The sequence below is a fragment of the Malaclemys terrapin genome, chromosome 2, assembly GCF_027887155.1.
Source record: "Malaclemys terrapin pileata isolate rMalTer1 chromosome 2, rMalTer1.hap1, whole genome shotgun sequence".
NCBI lineage: Eukaryota > Metazoa > Chordata > Testudines > Emydidae > Malaclemys > Malaclemys terrapin.
Window position 1 is genome coordinate 81746567 of NC_071506.1, and position 14742 is coordinate 81761308.

Consider the following 14742-nt stretch of genomic DNA (forward strand, 5'->3'; position numbering starts at 1 on the left):
AGAAAGCCTCCCCCCAACTCCTGACCCCCACCCCGTCTCTTGACTGCACCCTCCAGAACCTCCCTGCCCCTTCTCCGACCCCCTGGCCCCCTTGTTGTTGGCCTTCACCTAAGGTCTCTGTGAACTTGCTCAGGAACGGCCTGAGCCGTTCGTTCCGGCACGCTGGGCAGCAGTGGGGGAGAAGCTCCAGACTGCCGGAGGCGATCTACGAATGCAGGGAGAGAGGGAGTGATCTCTGCTGCAGGGAAGAGGAGGAGGGGCTCTCTCTAGCTGTCAGAGCCCCATGTAAGTGTCACCATCCGGCCGGCTGCCCTGTTAACCACGCGCGCTCTGCATAGGGGGGTGGGAAATCCGGACATTTACAAATTCCCCCCAGATGCTATTTTTAGCTCAAAAAGCCGGACATGTCCGGGGGAATCCGGACGAATGGTAACCCTGTGTTAGTCTTAAAGGTGCCACAGGACCCTCTGTTGCTTTCATCTAGTTAGGACATTTTTTTATCATTATATAGCATTTTTCAATTTTTTTAAATGGATACTTACCAGTGTGAGCATATTCTCATTTCTTCATTGTAGAAGCCATTTCGTTTTTTAGATAACAAAAATGTCATCTCCTCCCCAGCTTTTTTGTCCTCAATAATCAGAAAATTGTAAACTAGATACATCTAGCCTCCAGCAGTCCAGAGATCAAAAAATCTCAATGCTCACTCTCAGACTTTAATCTTGACCATACAGCTTGCCAAAGATATCAGAAGGTCCAGCAGTTTGTTTTTTCCCCAGTATCTCCACAAGTAAACTGACCAGGGAAATAACTATGTATATTTGATTCTCATTTTTTCAATAATGTAATGTAACAAAACTTCCCACTTCTAATCTTAAGAGCTGTATATATAATGCTGGAACTCGTTTGCTGGACTTTCAAAATTTATATCATGAATTTGAACTGCTGAGTTAGAGGTGTAAGGCTTTATACCTCAGTATCGATCCCTAGAGTTATCCACTTTTATTAACATTTGCCTCACTAAAATAAATCTAATGAGCACTTCCCAAGGATATCCTAGAATTGGCAAAACAATATTCATAAACGTAGAACAAGAAATAGCCATACTGTGCCAAAATTCCTCCCCAGTGCCACAGAAGATAGATTCACAGATACAGATTTGGTATTTCAGCATTTTGACCTTCAATACCAAAGAGCAGCCATTAGACAACAAAAATATGTAAAATGTCCAACTTCACTGTATGGTTATTTGAAGGCAAAAAAACTTGGGGTACGGTGGGGAGAGGAAAGGAAATGGAATGGTTTTCTGAGAAGTGGAGAAAGGAATTGTTAGTGTCAATTGCAAAAATCAGGAAGCAGTTTTTCTTGACAAAAGCCTATAACCAGTCTACCACCACTGCTAACCAATACATATATGTTAGACATAGTGCACACCACATTAATATTGTATTATATCCAGCATGTGGGCAGTTACATTAACTGAGTTATCTTCTGTATTCCCCCTTTTGGTAGATCTATGTTTATATCTTCCCTTCAGAACTGACTCAATTACTGAAATATACCAAAGTATCACATCTCAGATCTTTGAAGAGCTGGTTTGGGGGAAAATAACTGGTAATGATCTGATGAAAAAATTGTTGAACTGGCTGACGGGTGGGGGGAGGAGAGCGGGGGGAACGATCACCATAAGACCTCCTGGGGGAATTCTGCACCAAAAAATTAAAAATTCTGCACACAATATTTTAATATTCTGCATATTTTATTTGTCAAAATAATGCAATATAATTACTCTTGTTTCAATTATTTCAGTAATTTATTTAAACTACGATACAATGGATGGAGAATAGGAGTGGGGAGCACTGGAGGAAATCCTCAAACTGTCTTGCCTAATAGTAATGTAGCTAGGTTTGACCCTTTATTTCTAGTTATTAGTCAACAGATATATGCAGCCATATGATCAGTGTTACATCATAGGCAACTGAAGACCAAATGAGGGCTGGGAAATCAAACTCACAATTTATATTGGCTACTGACCATCTCCAGAAAGGTCATTAGCAAACAGCTCATGGAGCACATTTTCATAGGAATTTTTTTCAGTCCAAAAATTTAGACCAGTTCTAATCACTAAAGCACCATAAGCATTTATAAGGCCATACTGTCCTTTATGCCACTCTGGCAATGTAAAGGAGCCTTAAAACTTTTATACCTGTTCTATACTCCTGGAGGAATTCACAAAGACAATAGGAACAATTCACTAAGCAGGCAGGCTGCTACATTCTGCTCTGAGGGGAACAGAGCCTGCCCCACATTTACCTCCTCAGAAACACCCCAAAGCCCTTCCCCTCCATGCAAAGTGTGCCACAATGGCGAGCAATAGGATCAGCACGTATGTCTTTCTCTCTTACACATGACTGCCCAGCACCCACACCCTGGCGGTGATTTACATCTCTACCAGCTGCTCTGGGTGCCCAAACAAACCTGCCTGCACTGCCGGGGATTGGCACGTGACTGTTCTTGTGCTTTTTCCTTTGCTTCCCTGTCAGTCATTTTTCTGCGGGGAAGCAAAGAAATCTGCAGGATACCTGAATTCTGCGCAAGTGTAGTGATGCAGAATTTCCTCAGGAGTACATAATGAGAGACTACATAATATCTGCAACATACCACAGAAAAAAACCCTAAAACTAACCAGCTACAAAACAAGATTGGCTGAATGAGATCCGTTAGGTAGGACACAAACTTTGGAGGGCAAAGAAGTTCAAGCAAACCCAAGAAAGGTGGAAGTAATTCTATAAATGGAAAGACCCCAAAGCAAGGAGGCTTTACTGAGATTCGAAGTGATGTTAATATACCCTTTCAAATTCCTCCCCAATTTGCCATATGTTAAGCGTTCCACTTAGAATGCTGCTTAAGAACAAGACAGAACTGCACTTGGATGATTAAGAGAAAAACTTTTCAGAATTAAATACATTATCAAAGAGGCACCAATATGGAAATATTCACAGATTAACAAAGAGCCTATTATCACAACTGATGTGTGATCACATGGTCTCTAGGTTCGTGGTTCTCAAACTTTTGTACTGGTGACCCCTTTCACATAGCAAGCCTCTGAGGGTGACCTCCCCCCCTTATAAATTAAAAACATTTTTTTATATATTTAACACCATTATAAATGCTGGATGCAAAGCAGGGTTTGGGGTGCAGGCTGACAGCTCGTGACCCCCCATATAATAACCTAGCGACCCCCTGAGGGGTCCCGACCCCAGTTTGAGAACCCCTGCTCTAGGCCATATTTCTTCATGGCGATAATCTAGTGGCAAATGCTTCCAAAACACTGATCAATATTCAACAGAATATAATCAGATGGAAAAACAAATGTTAGATATTGATTTTGGTTGTGAACATCTTCATGAATACGTTTGTGCACAGAAAATTGTCAAGGTAAAAACAGACGAGACGTTGGAACCCTCAGTACAGAAACCACTGTGCAAACCACCATTTAAATTTCAGAAAACGATAACGTGCATTTTAAAAAATTCATTAACTGTGAAATTCATATTTGGTAAGTTTCTTAATGTGGACATGCTTTCAAGAGTGCCTGTAACTGAAGAAAATAGGGAGCAGCAGGAAGAAGGGTTTGAAGTAAATTGATTCAGGTGCTACCAATTTCTGAAATAAGTTTGGCAAGCACAGCTGAGAAACACAAAATAATTCAACCAAACAACAGCTTGGGAGAATAATTCTAAACAGATGGCCAGCAAAAAAAAGCCAGGTATCTCCTAGAATTTAAAAAAAAAAAAAAAAAAAAAAAAATTTATTGGAACTAAAGAGATTAAATTGCTACATATGATGAGATTCTGTTCAAAGGGCATTGCATCATAATACCACAAAACATGAGGTTGGAAATAGTAAGTATAACCCACAGTGCCCTTCTGGGTATTCTATGGTGTAATAAAAGAGCTCAAGATGCCTCTCACTTGTCACCCATGAATGCTGCCATCAAAGACAAGGTATCCAAATGTGAAATCTGTAATAAATACTGCAAAAAGAATTCAAAGGAACCACTGAAACCACACAGGTTTCCTGATCACTTTTGGTCTGGAAAGATTACAACTTATTCACGGATTACTGCTCCGTTGTTTTTTTTTAAATTGAGGTATTGCACAATATAGCAATATAACAACAACTCACTGTAAATTTCAGTTTTCTATAAATGAATTAACAATGGAAACTGGCCCACAACCACAAATGGCTCACTTCTGCAATACTCTTTGCAGTATCAGTTCAGGCACATTATATAAAGCCCTTCCTATGGACAGCCAAATGAGCTAGCAGAAAAATCACCATAAAGAGCAAATAACTTGATTAAAAAAAACCTGAGGATTCCAGAGGGCCACAGCATATTACCACACAACTCAAAATACTTTGTTTGGGTCCCCCGTTCAGAGAGACTCATAGGCAATAGGGCAAAAACCATAGTGACAATCAGGGGTGGCTCTATGTGTTTTGCCACCCCAAGCACGGCAGTCAGGTAGCTTTCAATGGCGCGCCTGCGGGTGGTCCGCTGGTCACACTGATTCGGCGGCATGCCTGCGGGAGATCCGCCGGTCCCGCGGCTTCAGCGTTCCCGCCACCGAATTGCCACCGAATCCGCGGACCTCCCACAGGCATGCCGCCGAAGGCAGTCTGACTGCCGCCCTCACAGGAACCAGCAGGCCGCCCCCTCGCAGCTTGCTGCCCCAGGCACGCGTTTGCTGCGCTGGTGCCTGGAGCCGCCCCTGGTGACAATGCCTAACAAGTTTCTTGAGCCAAAGGCAATTAATTCTGAAGTAATAATAGAAGAGTTACTGGAACAGAAGAAATTTTACGACAAGAATGCCAAACAAGAGAGAATGTTAGATGACAACCTGCCAAAGTAAATAGCTACACCATCTGCACCAAGGTAATGAATCATAAATCACCCCAACCATTAGTAAAGAGGAACCGGAACCCTAAACAAAACCACAAAGACACTGGCTCTCTTTTTTTTAAGGACATTAAAAATGTTAAGACAGTGTTCCTGTGCTGATCCAAGTAACACATGCCCGCCGAGTTACTGACTATGAAAAACACCAGGAGTAGTAAACACAAGAGAGGTTATTTTACTTCTTTATTTGGCACTAGTGAAACTGCTGCTGGAATAGCGTGTTCAGTTCTGGTGTCTACAATTCAAGAAGGATGTTGATAACTTGGAGCAGGTTCAGGGAAGAGCCACAACGATTAAAGGATTAGAAAGCATGCCTTATAGTAACAGACTCAAGGAGCTCAATCTGTTTAGCTTAACAAAGAGAAAGTTAAGAGGTGGACTTCATAACAGCCTACAAGTATCTACATGGGAAACAAATATTCAATAATGGGCTCTTCAGTCTAGCAGAGACAGGTACAACATAATTCAATGGCTGGAAGTTGAAGCTAGACAAACTCAGACAGGAAATAAAGTGTAAATTTTTTAACAGTAAGAGTAATTAACAGTCCTAGTCAACATATCCATAAATGATCTGGAATAAAGGGTAAACAGAGAAGTGGCAAAATTTGCAGATGATACAAAACTACTTAAGATAGTTAAGTCCCAGGCAGACTGTGAAGAGCTACAAAAGGATCTCTCAAAACTGGGTGACTGGGCAACAAAATGGTAGATGAAATTCGATGTTGATAAATGCAAAGTAATAAACACTGGAAAACATAATCCCAACTATACATATAAAATGATGGGTTCTAAATTAGCTGTTACCACTCAAGAAAGATCTTGGAGTCATTGTGGATAGTTCTCTGAAAACATCAACTTAATATGCCGCAACAGTCAAAAAAGCTAACAGAATGTTGGGAATTATTAAGAAAGGGATAGATAAATCCATGGTACGCCCACATCTTGAATACTGCATGCAGATGTGATCACCCAATCTCAAAAAAGATATATTGGAATTGGAAAAGGTTCAGAAAAGGGCAACACAAATGATTAGGGGTATGGAATGGCTGCCATATTAGGAGAGATTAATAAGACTGGGACTTTTCATCTTGGAAAAGAGACGAGGAAGAGGGGGATATAATAGAGGTCTATAGAATCATGACTGGTGTGGAGAAAGTAAATAAGGAAGTGTTATTTACGCCTTGTCATAATACAAGAACTAGGGGTCACCAAATGTAATTAATAGGTAGCAGGTTTAAAACAAACAAAAAAGTATTTTTTCACACAACGTACAGTCAACCTGTGGAACTCCTTGCCAGAGGATGTTGTGAAGGCAAGACTATAACAGGGTTCAAAAAGAATTAGATAAATTAATGGAGGATAGGTCCATCAATGGATATTAGCCAGATGGGCAGGGATGGTGTCCCTAACTTCTGTTTGTCAGAAACTTGGAATGGGCGACCAGGGATGGATCATTTGATGATTACCTGTTCTGTTCATTCCCTCTGGGGCACCTGGCATTGGCAACAGTCAGAAGACAGGATACTGGCTAGATGGACCTTTGGTCTGACCCAGTATGACCCTTCTTATGTTCTTAATTAACCATTGGAACAACTTACCAAGTAGATTCTAAAAGATCTGCTCTAGGAATTGTTCTGAGGAAGTCCTATGACTGTGCTATACAGGAAGTCAGACTAAATGATCACAACGGTCTCTTCTGACCTTGGAATCTATGAAGCTCCAGGTGGTGGATCCTGATTAATTATTGCAAGAATAAGAAGTGGCAGTGTGATCAGAAATCCATCAAGATTCAAAAGATAGTTGTTAGCAATAGAACTGTGCAAAAAATGTTCTGTACTAATAACAAGGCCAATAAAACTAAGGCAGTCTCTGGATGTGGCATTCTTCTATCTACTTCCCAGACCTCTCTGCTTCTTACTCTTTCGAAACCAATTTGCTTTAGATGAAACAATGAACATTCTCAATGAAATCATCTTCTTTTGGACACTTTTCAAGGATCCAGTAAAAAATTATTTTACCAGTGGTCCAAAATTTCCCTTATCATTAATTCCTGACATCAAGAAAGGGAAAATTCCACATTACGTTTTATGGGAAAATCCTACAGAATTTAGAAGGGAATCATCCAATAGAGCTATAAGAAAATTATGCTAAAAATATTCATAATTTAATGGAAAAAATAGTCTTTTTCCAGCATCCTGTAGAACTGTATAGCAGCGAGAGAATTTTCTATCAAGCTCTATAAGATGGTTCAAAACATCCATGGAAAGGTTATCTTTTTCTACTGGATTTTTGGATAAGGAAAGAAGCCCCAGAAAGAGGCTTGTTCCCCAAAGCACTGTGTGCGTCATCTGGCTTCACAATGCAGTACAAAAGATTTTCTGATAGCCAGTAATACACCTTTACAAATAGGTCAACCACAATGGAAGACCATCCTGGTCTATAAAGAATACTAGTCCAGCCTTCTGTAAATTTTCCAATGATGATTTAGATAATTTATTATTTATAAAATGGCCTAATATCTATATAGGATGTGGTCTTGCAAACATTTATGCACTTGAGAATCTTTACTCAGGTGAGTAGTTTCACTGAAGTCAAGTACTACTTTAACTTCCTCTCTTAGTTGTATCAGTCTTGATCCGCAACTTCCATGTCATTTTAGTCCTTTGTCTCCCTGGAAGTCAATGGAACTACACGAGAAAAGTTTCTTATGCATGTGTTTGTGGGATTGGGCCTATAAAGTTCAAATTACTAGCTGATCGATGCCCTATATCAGTGATTCTCAAACTTTTGTACTGGTGACCCCTTTCACATATCAAGCCTCTGAGTGCGACCCCCCCCCCCCTTATTAATTAAAAACACTTTTTTTATATATTTAACACCATTATAAATGCTGGATGCAAAGTGGGGTTTGGGGTGGAGGCTGACAGCTCACGACCCCCCATATAATAACCTCGCGACCCCCTGAGGGGTCCCAACCCCAGTTTGAGAACCCCTGCCCTATATCATAAGTCATTGGAAGAAACATCTGTGCAACTACCTTTTTATTCCCTACTGTATACAAACAATAGAGAGAACTCTGACAGAAGTAACCACGTAACATGAATGAACTTTAACCAGTTACATAATTTTTGGTTCTCATAACTAAAGGAATATAAAAAAACCAACAGGATTTAATATTTCAATTGTATGTCATTTTATAAAACACATTTTAAAGCATAGTCAATCCTAGGATGTGGTTCCCTGGCAGACAAAGCATGGGAGTCTCAACGACGATACAATTTCTTACATAGGATCCAAAGAGCACATATGACAGGTATCTCCTGGGGGCAGAGGGAGCGGCTGCAGCCTCCCAGTCTGGGAAAAGGTAGAGAGGGGTTTAAAAAAAAAACACAACCAAAACCAACAACCTGGCACCTCCCAGAAAATTCGCAAACTTCATCTAACAATACATACACAAAGAATTGTAAAGTTTTGGCAGGGAATAAAAGAACCTTTCCCATGAAAAAAACTAAGAATTTTCTCGAGTCAATTTACAGAGTCCTTTCTGAGATCACAAAGCATTATGCTGCATTTTCCAAAGTTCTTATCCATGTAGGAGGAAAAGACTTGGAATTAAGTTTGTTTTCTAGAAGGGTGTGCTAGACATGTCAGATGCTCATCCCTGAGGGGTATGGGGACAGTGGATCAACATACAAGCACTTAGCTCAAAAAGGGAAAGCCCATGACAGCTTCAACCAAATAGTAAGTGGACAATTAAAACTAATAGCCCATAGAGAGCAGAAAGTAAAGCAGACAGGCCACCTATGCAATGACTGATGCACTGTTGGACAATAGTGAGAGGATTATATGTGCTGTTGGGGCTATTATGCGAGCTTCCCATTCATAATGGTTAAGGCTAAGATTTTTGTGATGGATATTTTTAGTAAAAGTCAGAGGCAGGTCACGGGTTTCTGTGAACTTTTCTTTATTGCCCATGACCTGTCCGTGACTTTTACTAAAAATATCCATGATAAAATGGGAAGGGACTGGGCAGTTGCTGTGGGAGTCCCCCTGCCACTGCTGCAGTGGGGAGCTGCCAGGGTCCCCCTGCCCCACTGCCGTGGCCGGGGAGCTGCAGGGTACCCCTCTCCCCAGCCTGCAGCAGCTGGGAGCTGCGGGGTACCTCTGCTGCACATGGTAGCTAAGAGCTTGGGGGCCTGCTGCCTCAGGCAGTGGGGGTACCTTACAGCTCCCTGCCACTGCAGGAGGCGGCGGAACCCTGTAGCTTCCAGCCACCAGGGCTGAAGTCACGGATGTCTTTGGAAATCACAGATTCCGTGACTTCTGCGACCTCCGTGACAAAACCGTAACCTTAATAATGGTACTGCAACAGCACAGGACGGCACAGTGGCAAACCATATAGTTGCTAGACTTGCTCAAGACAAGTCTACTCCCAATTATGGCATCATCATCACTTGTGCACTGCTGTGAATATAAGTGTGTGTGAATGCATGCCATGTTACATGCATGCTGGGGGAAACATTTATCTAGTGTAGAAAAGGTCATGTGTCCCTATTACAAAATCACCATGCATCTCACTGTGATTGGCAGTCTCTGTTCAAGGGCGACCCAGGACTAAAATGAAAGGGAAGCTGCAGGTCAAGACTGACACAGCTGTGAGAGAAGGCTTACACAGCACTTGCCCACACTATTCTCTATGCCTTTAATATCTTATGTTTATGTTCACTACATATTACACTAATGTAGGGAAAGTGTCTATCCACAAAGGGTTAGAAAATCTGCAACTCACTTGACTGCCTAAATTCTGTCTAGAGCACATATTAAATACATTCAAGAAAACAAGAATTTGTTGTGTACTAACTAAATTGCTTTAGTTTGCAGAACAGAGGTAGTTTTCATTTAAATGCTGCAGTCCCCAAAACAATGGTGACAACACATCTGTAAGCATCTGTCATGAAACTCTGAATGAAAAAGGGCACTGGGAGCTCTTAGAAACGGTTGTGAAAACAGAAGGTTTTCTAAAACACATTTTAGAATTAAATGATTCCCTAAGCAAATGAAATATTTGCAATGCAGAATGATATTTGATTTTCACAAAGGTGACCTTGGTCACAGGGAGGACAAAGAACAATATCACCCTTCAAATTCACCTCTTTTTCAGGCAGATTTACAAAATAGCACTGGCACTGACTCTAGATAGAGACTAGTCATCTATTCCAGCTGCAAGATAGACAGAAAACTGGCTACCAGCAAGAGGTAGGACATATTGGAGATGAAGGGAGAAAACAAAAGTCGTAAACAATAAAAACTGGAATGAATATGAGAAATGGCTTACCTAACCGGACAAGATACTGTATCGTTAAAAGAATCATGTTCTCCACACTTAGTAATTGAGCGCCAGTCAATCCCAAAAGATCCAAATCCTTGTTCTCCAGCTGTGGAATCTTGTAGCAATTCACTAGCAAGGGACTTACTACAATATCACCAACATTGCCATAGAAATAGGGTAAAGTGCCATAACCTTCAAAAACAAAAATAAAAATACTCAAAACAAGCTATTATACAAAATCTTGCAACAGTTATGTTCCCTAACTTCTGTTTAATGCTACATAGCAAAATATGGGACGACAGTGACCAAACTGACATTATTACTGTCTACAGAAGAAATCAAGTATGCCAATAGCGTATTACCCTATATATGTCAATATCAATTTACCAAAAGTTACTGCGATGGTCTGCCCAGCACCAAGATTGATATTTGTCTTTGAATAAATAATTACTAAGTAATCTGCTCAGTTGTTACCATGACCTTTAAATGCATAAAACTCACATTACCAATAATTTAGTGTGCAAAATCTGCAGAACTGCAGTACAGAAATCTTAACCTGATAAAAATAGTACAAATTGAACAAATGTGCTTCAGACACTGCTGTACTCTGTACTGTTTTGATGAACATCTTAACATTTAAATGCAGGAAAAAAAATGTTATTTTCATGAATGGTTTAATTAAGACATCAATCAATGATAGAATCTTTTTGGTAAGGTTAAGAATGACAAAGATAGAAACAGACTACTTTTTTCTCATGTACATTTTTCAATCCTGGTATATCTGGTACTATATTACCAATAAGACAGTTTTTCCCAGGAACACTAACATTGGACCCACCTAAGGACTGCGCTGCCAACTTGCCAGGAGCCTCATCTTTAATAAGGAAATGAAGTTATGGAAATTATAGAACTGTATGCTAAGGCCTAGACTTGCCCTAGGCTGCAATTCCATAAAATAAAAAAAAAAAATACGAATTAACTGTAATCCTAACCTTGCAATCTTTATTCATGTAGATAGTCCCATTAACTCGAGTGGAACTATGTATAAAGACCAGTTGTGTCACTAAGGACTTAGAGCAATTTTCCACTATTTAATTTATGATAATTAATTCCAGGGGTCATATGGGTATAAATGGTTCCCTAATATGCAGGGTGCTTTATACAACGGGGTAATATTGCACTGAACTGAACAATGATGGAATTATCCCATCAAGTAGTGGCACAACTCACCAATTTGAGTAAATTTTCTTTAATTATTATTATTTTGCAGAAACACACCTCAAAGGGACACTTTCACATTAAAAGTCATATTTTTAATGTAACAGCAATGTCCTTACACATAATATATTACTAACAACACACCTTATACAGGTGAAATATTTTAACATTCTAATTTATATTTTATTATTCATGCTGGCTGCTTACTTTTTCCATTTTTCCTCGTTTAGACATGGGGTGGGAGGAAGCTAGTCCATTTTGATTGGTCAGTTCAACATCAATTTCACTTTCTCTGTTTCAGGCAGTAGCACAGGGCTATAAGGTTTGGTTGTAAACAGTGTAGAGGAATGTTTATTTGTCTGGGAAAACTGTTTGTATTGGAAAGTTGTTTTAATTCCAAGGAAATACGTCTATTCTTAGATTTTGTAAAAGGCTTGTTTATACAAAACCCAAATTTAGGGTCTAATCTGATCTGGCCAGGACCCTTTTGTATGTCAGGTCTTGGCAAAAATCAGCCAACTTCTCATCATAATATTGCACAATTAACACAAGAGGCTGCTGAAAGGCTTATGAAACACAGTCACCTTCTGTTGTACTTATGGGCTGATCACAAAAGTGAATTTCATTACCTCAAAAAACCTTAAATCCCAGGGGGAACATGCAGTTATTCAAGAGGTACAGTGTTCCTTATCACAATGTAAAGCTTACCTATAAGAATCACTGGTCTGATTCCTGAGTTATTCAGCAGGTTTTCAGGAACTATTACAGTCTCCCCTGCAGGGATGGGTTGAGGCTGTAAAATTCCAGTTAACATGGATTGAGGAACTGGGACTGACAAAGGAGGCTCTATAAAATAAAGAAAGAAAAACTTCCATTACCAAAAGGCTCATACTGTGATTTGGCCCTATGAACAAACAACACTCCTGCAAATCACTAACTGCAATAAAATTCAAAATACCTTTGCATTTCCTATTACAGTTTTAAAGAATTTAAATTAAGACCCAATAGCCTTCCCTGGCCCCACCACTAAAATAAAACTTTTTTCTAACTACTGTATTGTTTCAGGGAGAGGGAGAGGAAAAATCCAGGTTTGAATATGCATCTTGTAACAAAGCCAAGTACTAGAAAAAGTGTTCACAAAGGTCACTTTTCAATGCTACCCCTGTCAGCACAAACAGGGCCAGCTCTAGGTTTTTTGCCGCCTCACGCAAAAAAAATTTTGGCTGCCCCCAACCCCACCCGCACCCCCTGCCGCCCCAACCGTGGGCTCTCCCCGCCACCCCACCCGCACCCCCTACCGCCCCAACTCTGGGCTCTCCCCACCAGCACTGACTCCGCACACTCCCCCCTCACCTCCAGCCAGTCCAGCGCTGGCAGGATCAGGGTAAGCAGCAGGGCTCCCGGGCCGCGCCTCAGCCCAGGGTCCCTCCAGCTGGGGCTCCCGCCTCCAGGACCCGCCGGGACCGGGGAGGACAGAGCCGGGGGACCGTCCCGGCAGGGGGCTGAGGAGCCAGGGCAGGGCAGCCCCAGAGGGAGTGGAGCCCCGGAGAGCGGGATGCGGGCCCCACATGGCAGCGCCCCGCCCTCTATGGCCCTGCTCCTGCTGCTGCTCCTGGCCGCCCTGCCGCAGTCCCTGGGCGGCTCTGGCCACTTCGCCGAGCCCTGGCTGCGGTGCTGGGGGGCGGCCGCCCTGCAGCACCTGCAGGCTGCTCCGTGTGCACCGAGGGGCAGCCCCCAGCCCGAGTGTCCCACACTCGGAGCTCACCCGGCCATAAGGTGCGGGCGCTGCTCCCCGACGCGAACCGCAGCGGCCCCAAGGCGCTCCCGGTGCAGGATGCGCTGCTGCTGCTGCCAGGGCCAGCTCTAGGCTTTTGCCACCCAAGCGCAAAAAAACAAAAGGAGGCTGACTGGAATGCCACCCTTGAAAATGTGCCGCCCCAAGTACCTGCTTGGTTTGCTGGTGCCTGGAGCCGGCCCTGAGCACAAAGAAGGAAGAGACCCCACTAACTTTTGACCTACAATATGTAGGCCAAAATCTCAAAGCTGTTTGCATACCACTTTATACCATTCTGAAGGTATAGAAAGATGAAAACTACACTTCAGTCATGAAGGAGCAACAGCAGCTTTCAAAACAAGAAAAGAAAGCACAGTGCCTCAGTATTATAATCTGTCATTATAATACCTACTTCACAGGGATATTATGAGACTTCCTTAAATTGTTCATGATGAATTTTTCAATCCGCTGATGAAAGGTGTTAAAGAAATTAAACTTTTTTTAATTATGGGAACTTATCTGTTTCTAGAAGTCTGTTTAATTCAGAACTTTCTCTCTGGGAACAAATGCAACATGGGCGTGCAGTAGATCTATGCAAGTAAACTGGCAACAACAAAAGAGAAGATGGCTTCTGATCACATGCAACTGGTTTGAAAACTTCCATGTTTAAATGACAAGTTAAAAATGTTGCTCACGTGTTTTGCCAGTAAAAGTGTATTCATGGTTACCACAAAAGGACTGAGTGATCGAGTGAGAGGTCATGAGTTTGGGAGTCAAGAGATCAGGGTTCTAACTTTCTATATTACCTTCAGCAAGTCATTTAAGACAAGATCTTCAGAAATGGCTACTGATTTTGAGTGCCCATGTAGACACACAGAGGGCCATGCTTTCAGAGGTGCTGAGCCACCCCCCACCCATTGACTACCACTGTGGATGCTCAACCTCTCTGAAAGTCAGGCCCAAGGTATCCCAAACTGAAGACCCAGAAATTGAGGCACCCAAAAATCATCGGCAGTTCTAAAAATTGGGGTCTTAATTTCTTGTTTCCCTTTCTGTAAAATAGGGAAAAACAATACTTACTTTCCTTTGCAAAACATCTTGATTGCAATAGCTGAAAAGTATTATTGTGGTAAGCAGTTATAGGTTTTAAATTACCACATTAGAATATATAAGTAGTTAATATACCTTTTTATTTAACCCTAACTCTTATCTCAATATGGATGCCAACATTACACGTTCTTGATGGAGTCCTAAGGATTCTCAATCCCCTCACTTTCAACGCCCTAGATCGTGGTCATCATCCTTTGAGCTAAGGATGACTTGATGGGATTTTCATCAATGCCATTTTGTTCTGAGTGACCAAAATTAAGCTATGCAAGACCCTCCCTCCCATGCAGGAGCGGAGCATCCGCATCATGCTCTGCCAGTCTGGGAAATTACAATCTCAAGGGGAGGGCC

General features: G+C 41.6%; 1 protein-coding gene across 6 annotated transcripts in view; it reads right to left on the reverse strand.

Moving 5' to 3' along the window:
• The window catches only part of GREB1L (GREB1 like retinoic acid receptor coactivator), a 217850-nt gene that overhangs the window by 75745 nt on the left and 127363 nt on the right, over positions 1-14742 (reverse strand). For all 6 annotated transcript variants that reach the window (XM_054017720.1, XM_054017719.1, XM_054017716.1 and 3 more), the window contains 2 exons: positions 12219-12356; positions 10299-10484 (listed from right to left, as the gene is read on the reverse strand). In XM_054017720.1, coding sequence (XP_053873695.1) covers positions 10299-10484; positions 12219-12356 — 324 coding nt within the window. The remainder of the gene's footprint in view (positions 1-10298; positions 10485-12218; positions 12357-14742) is intronic.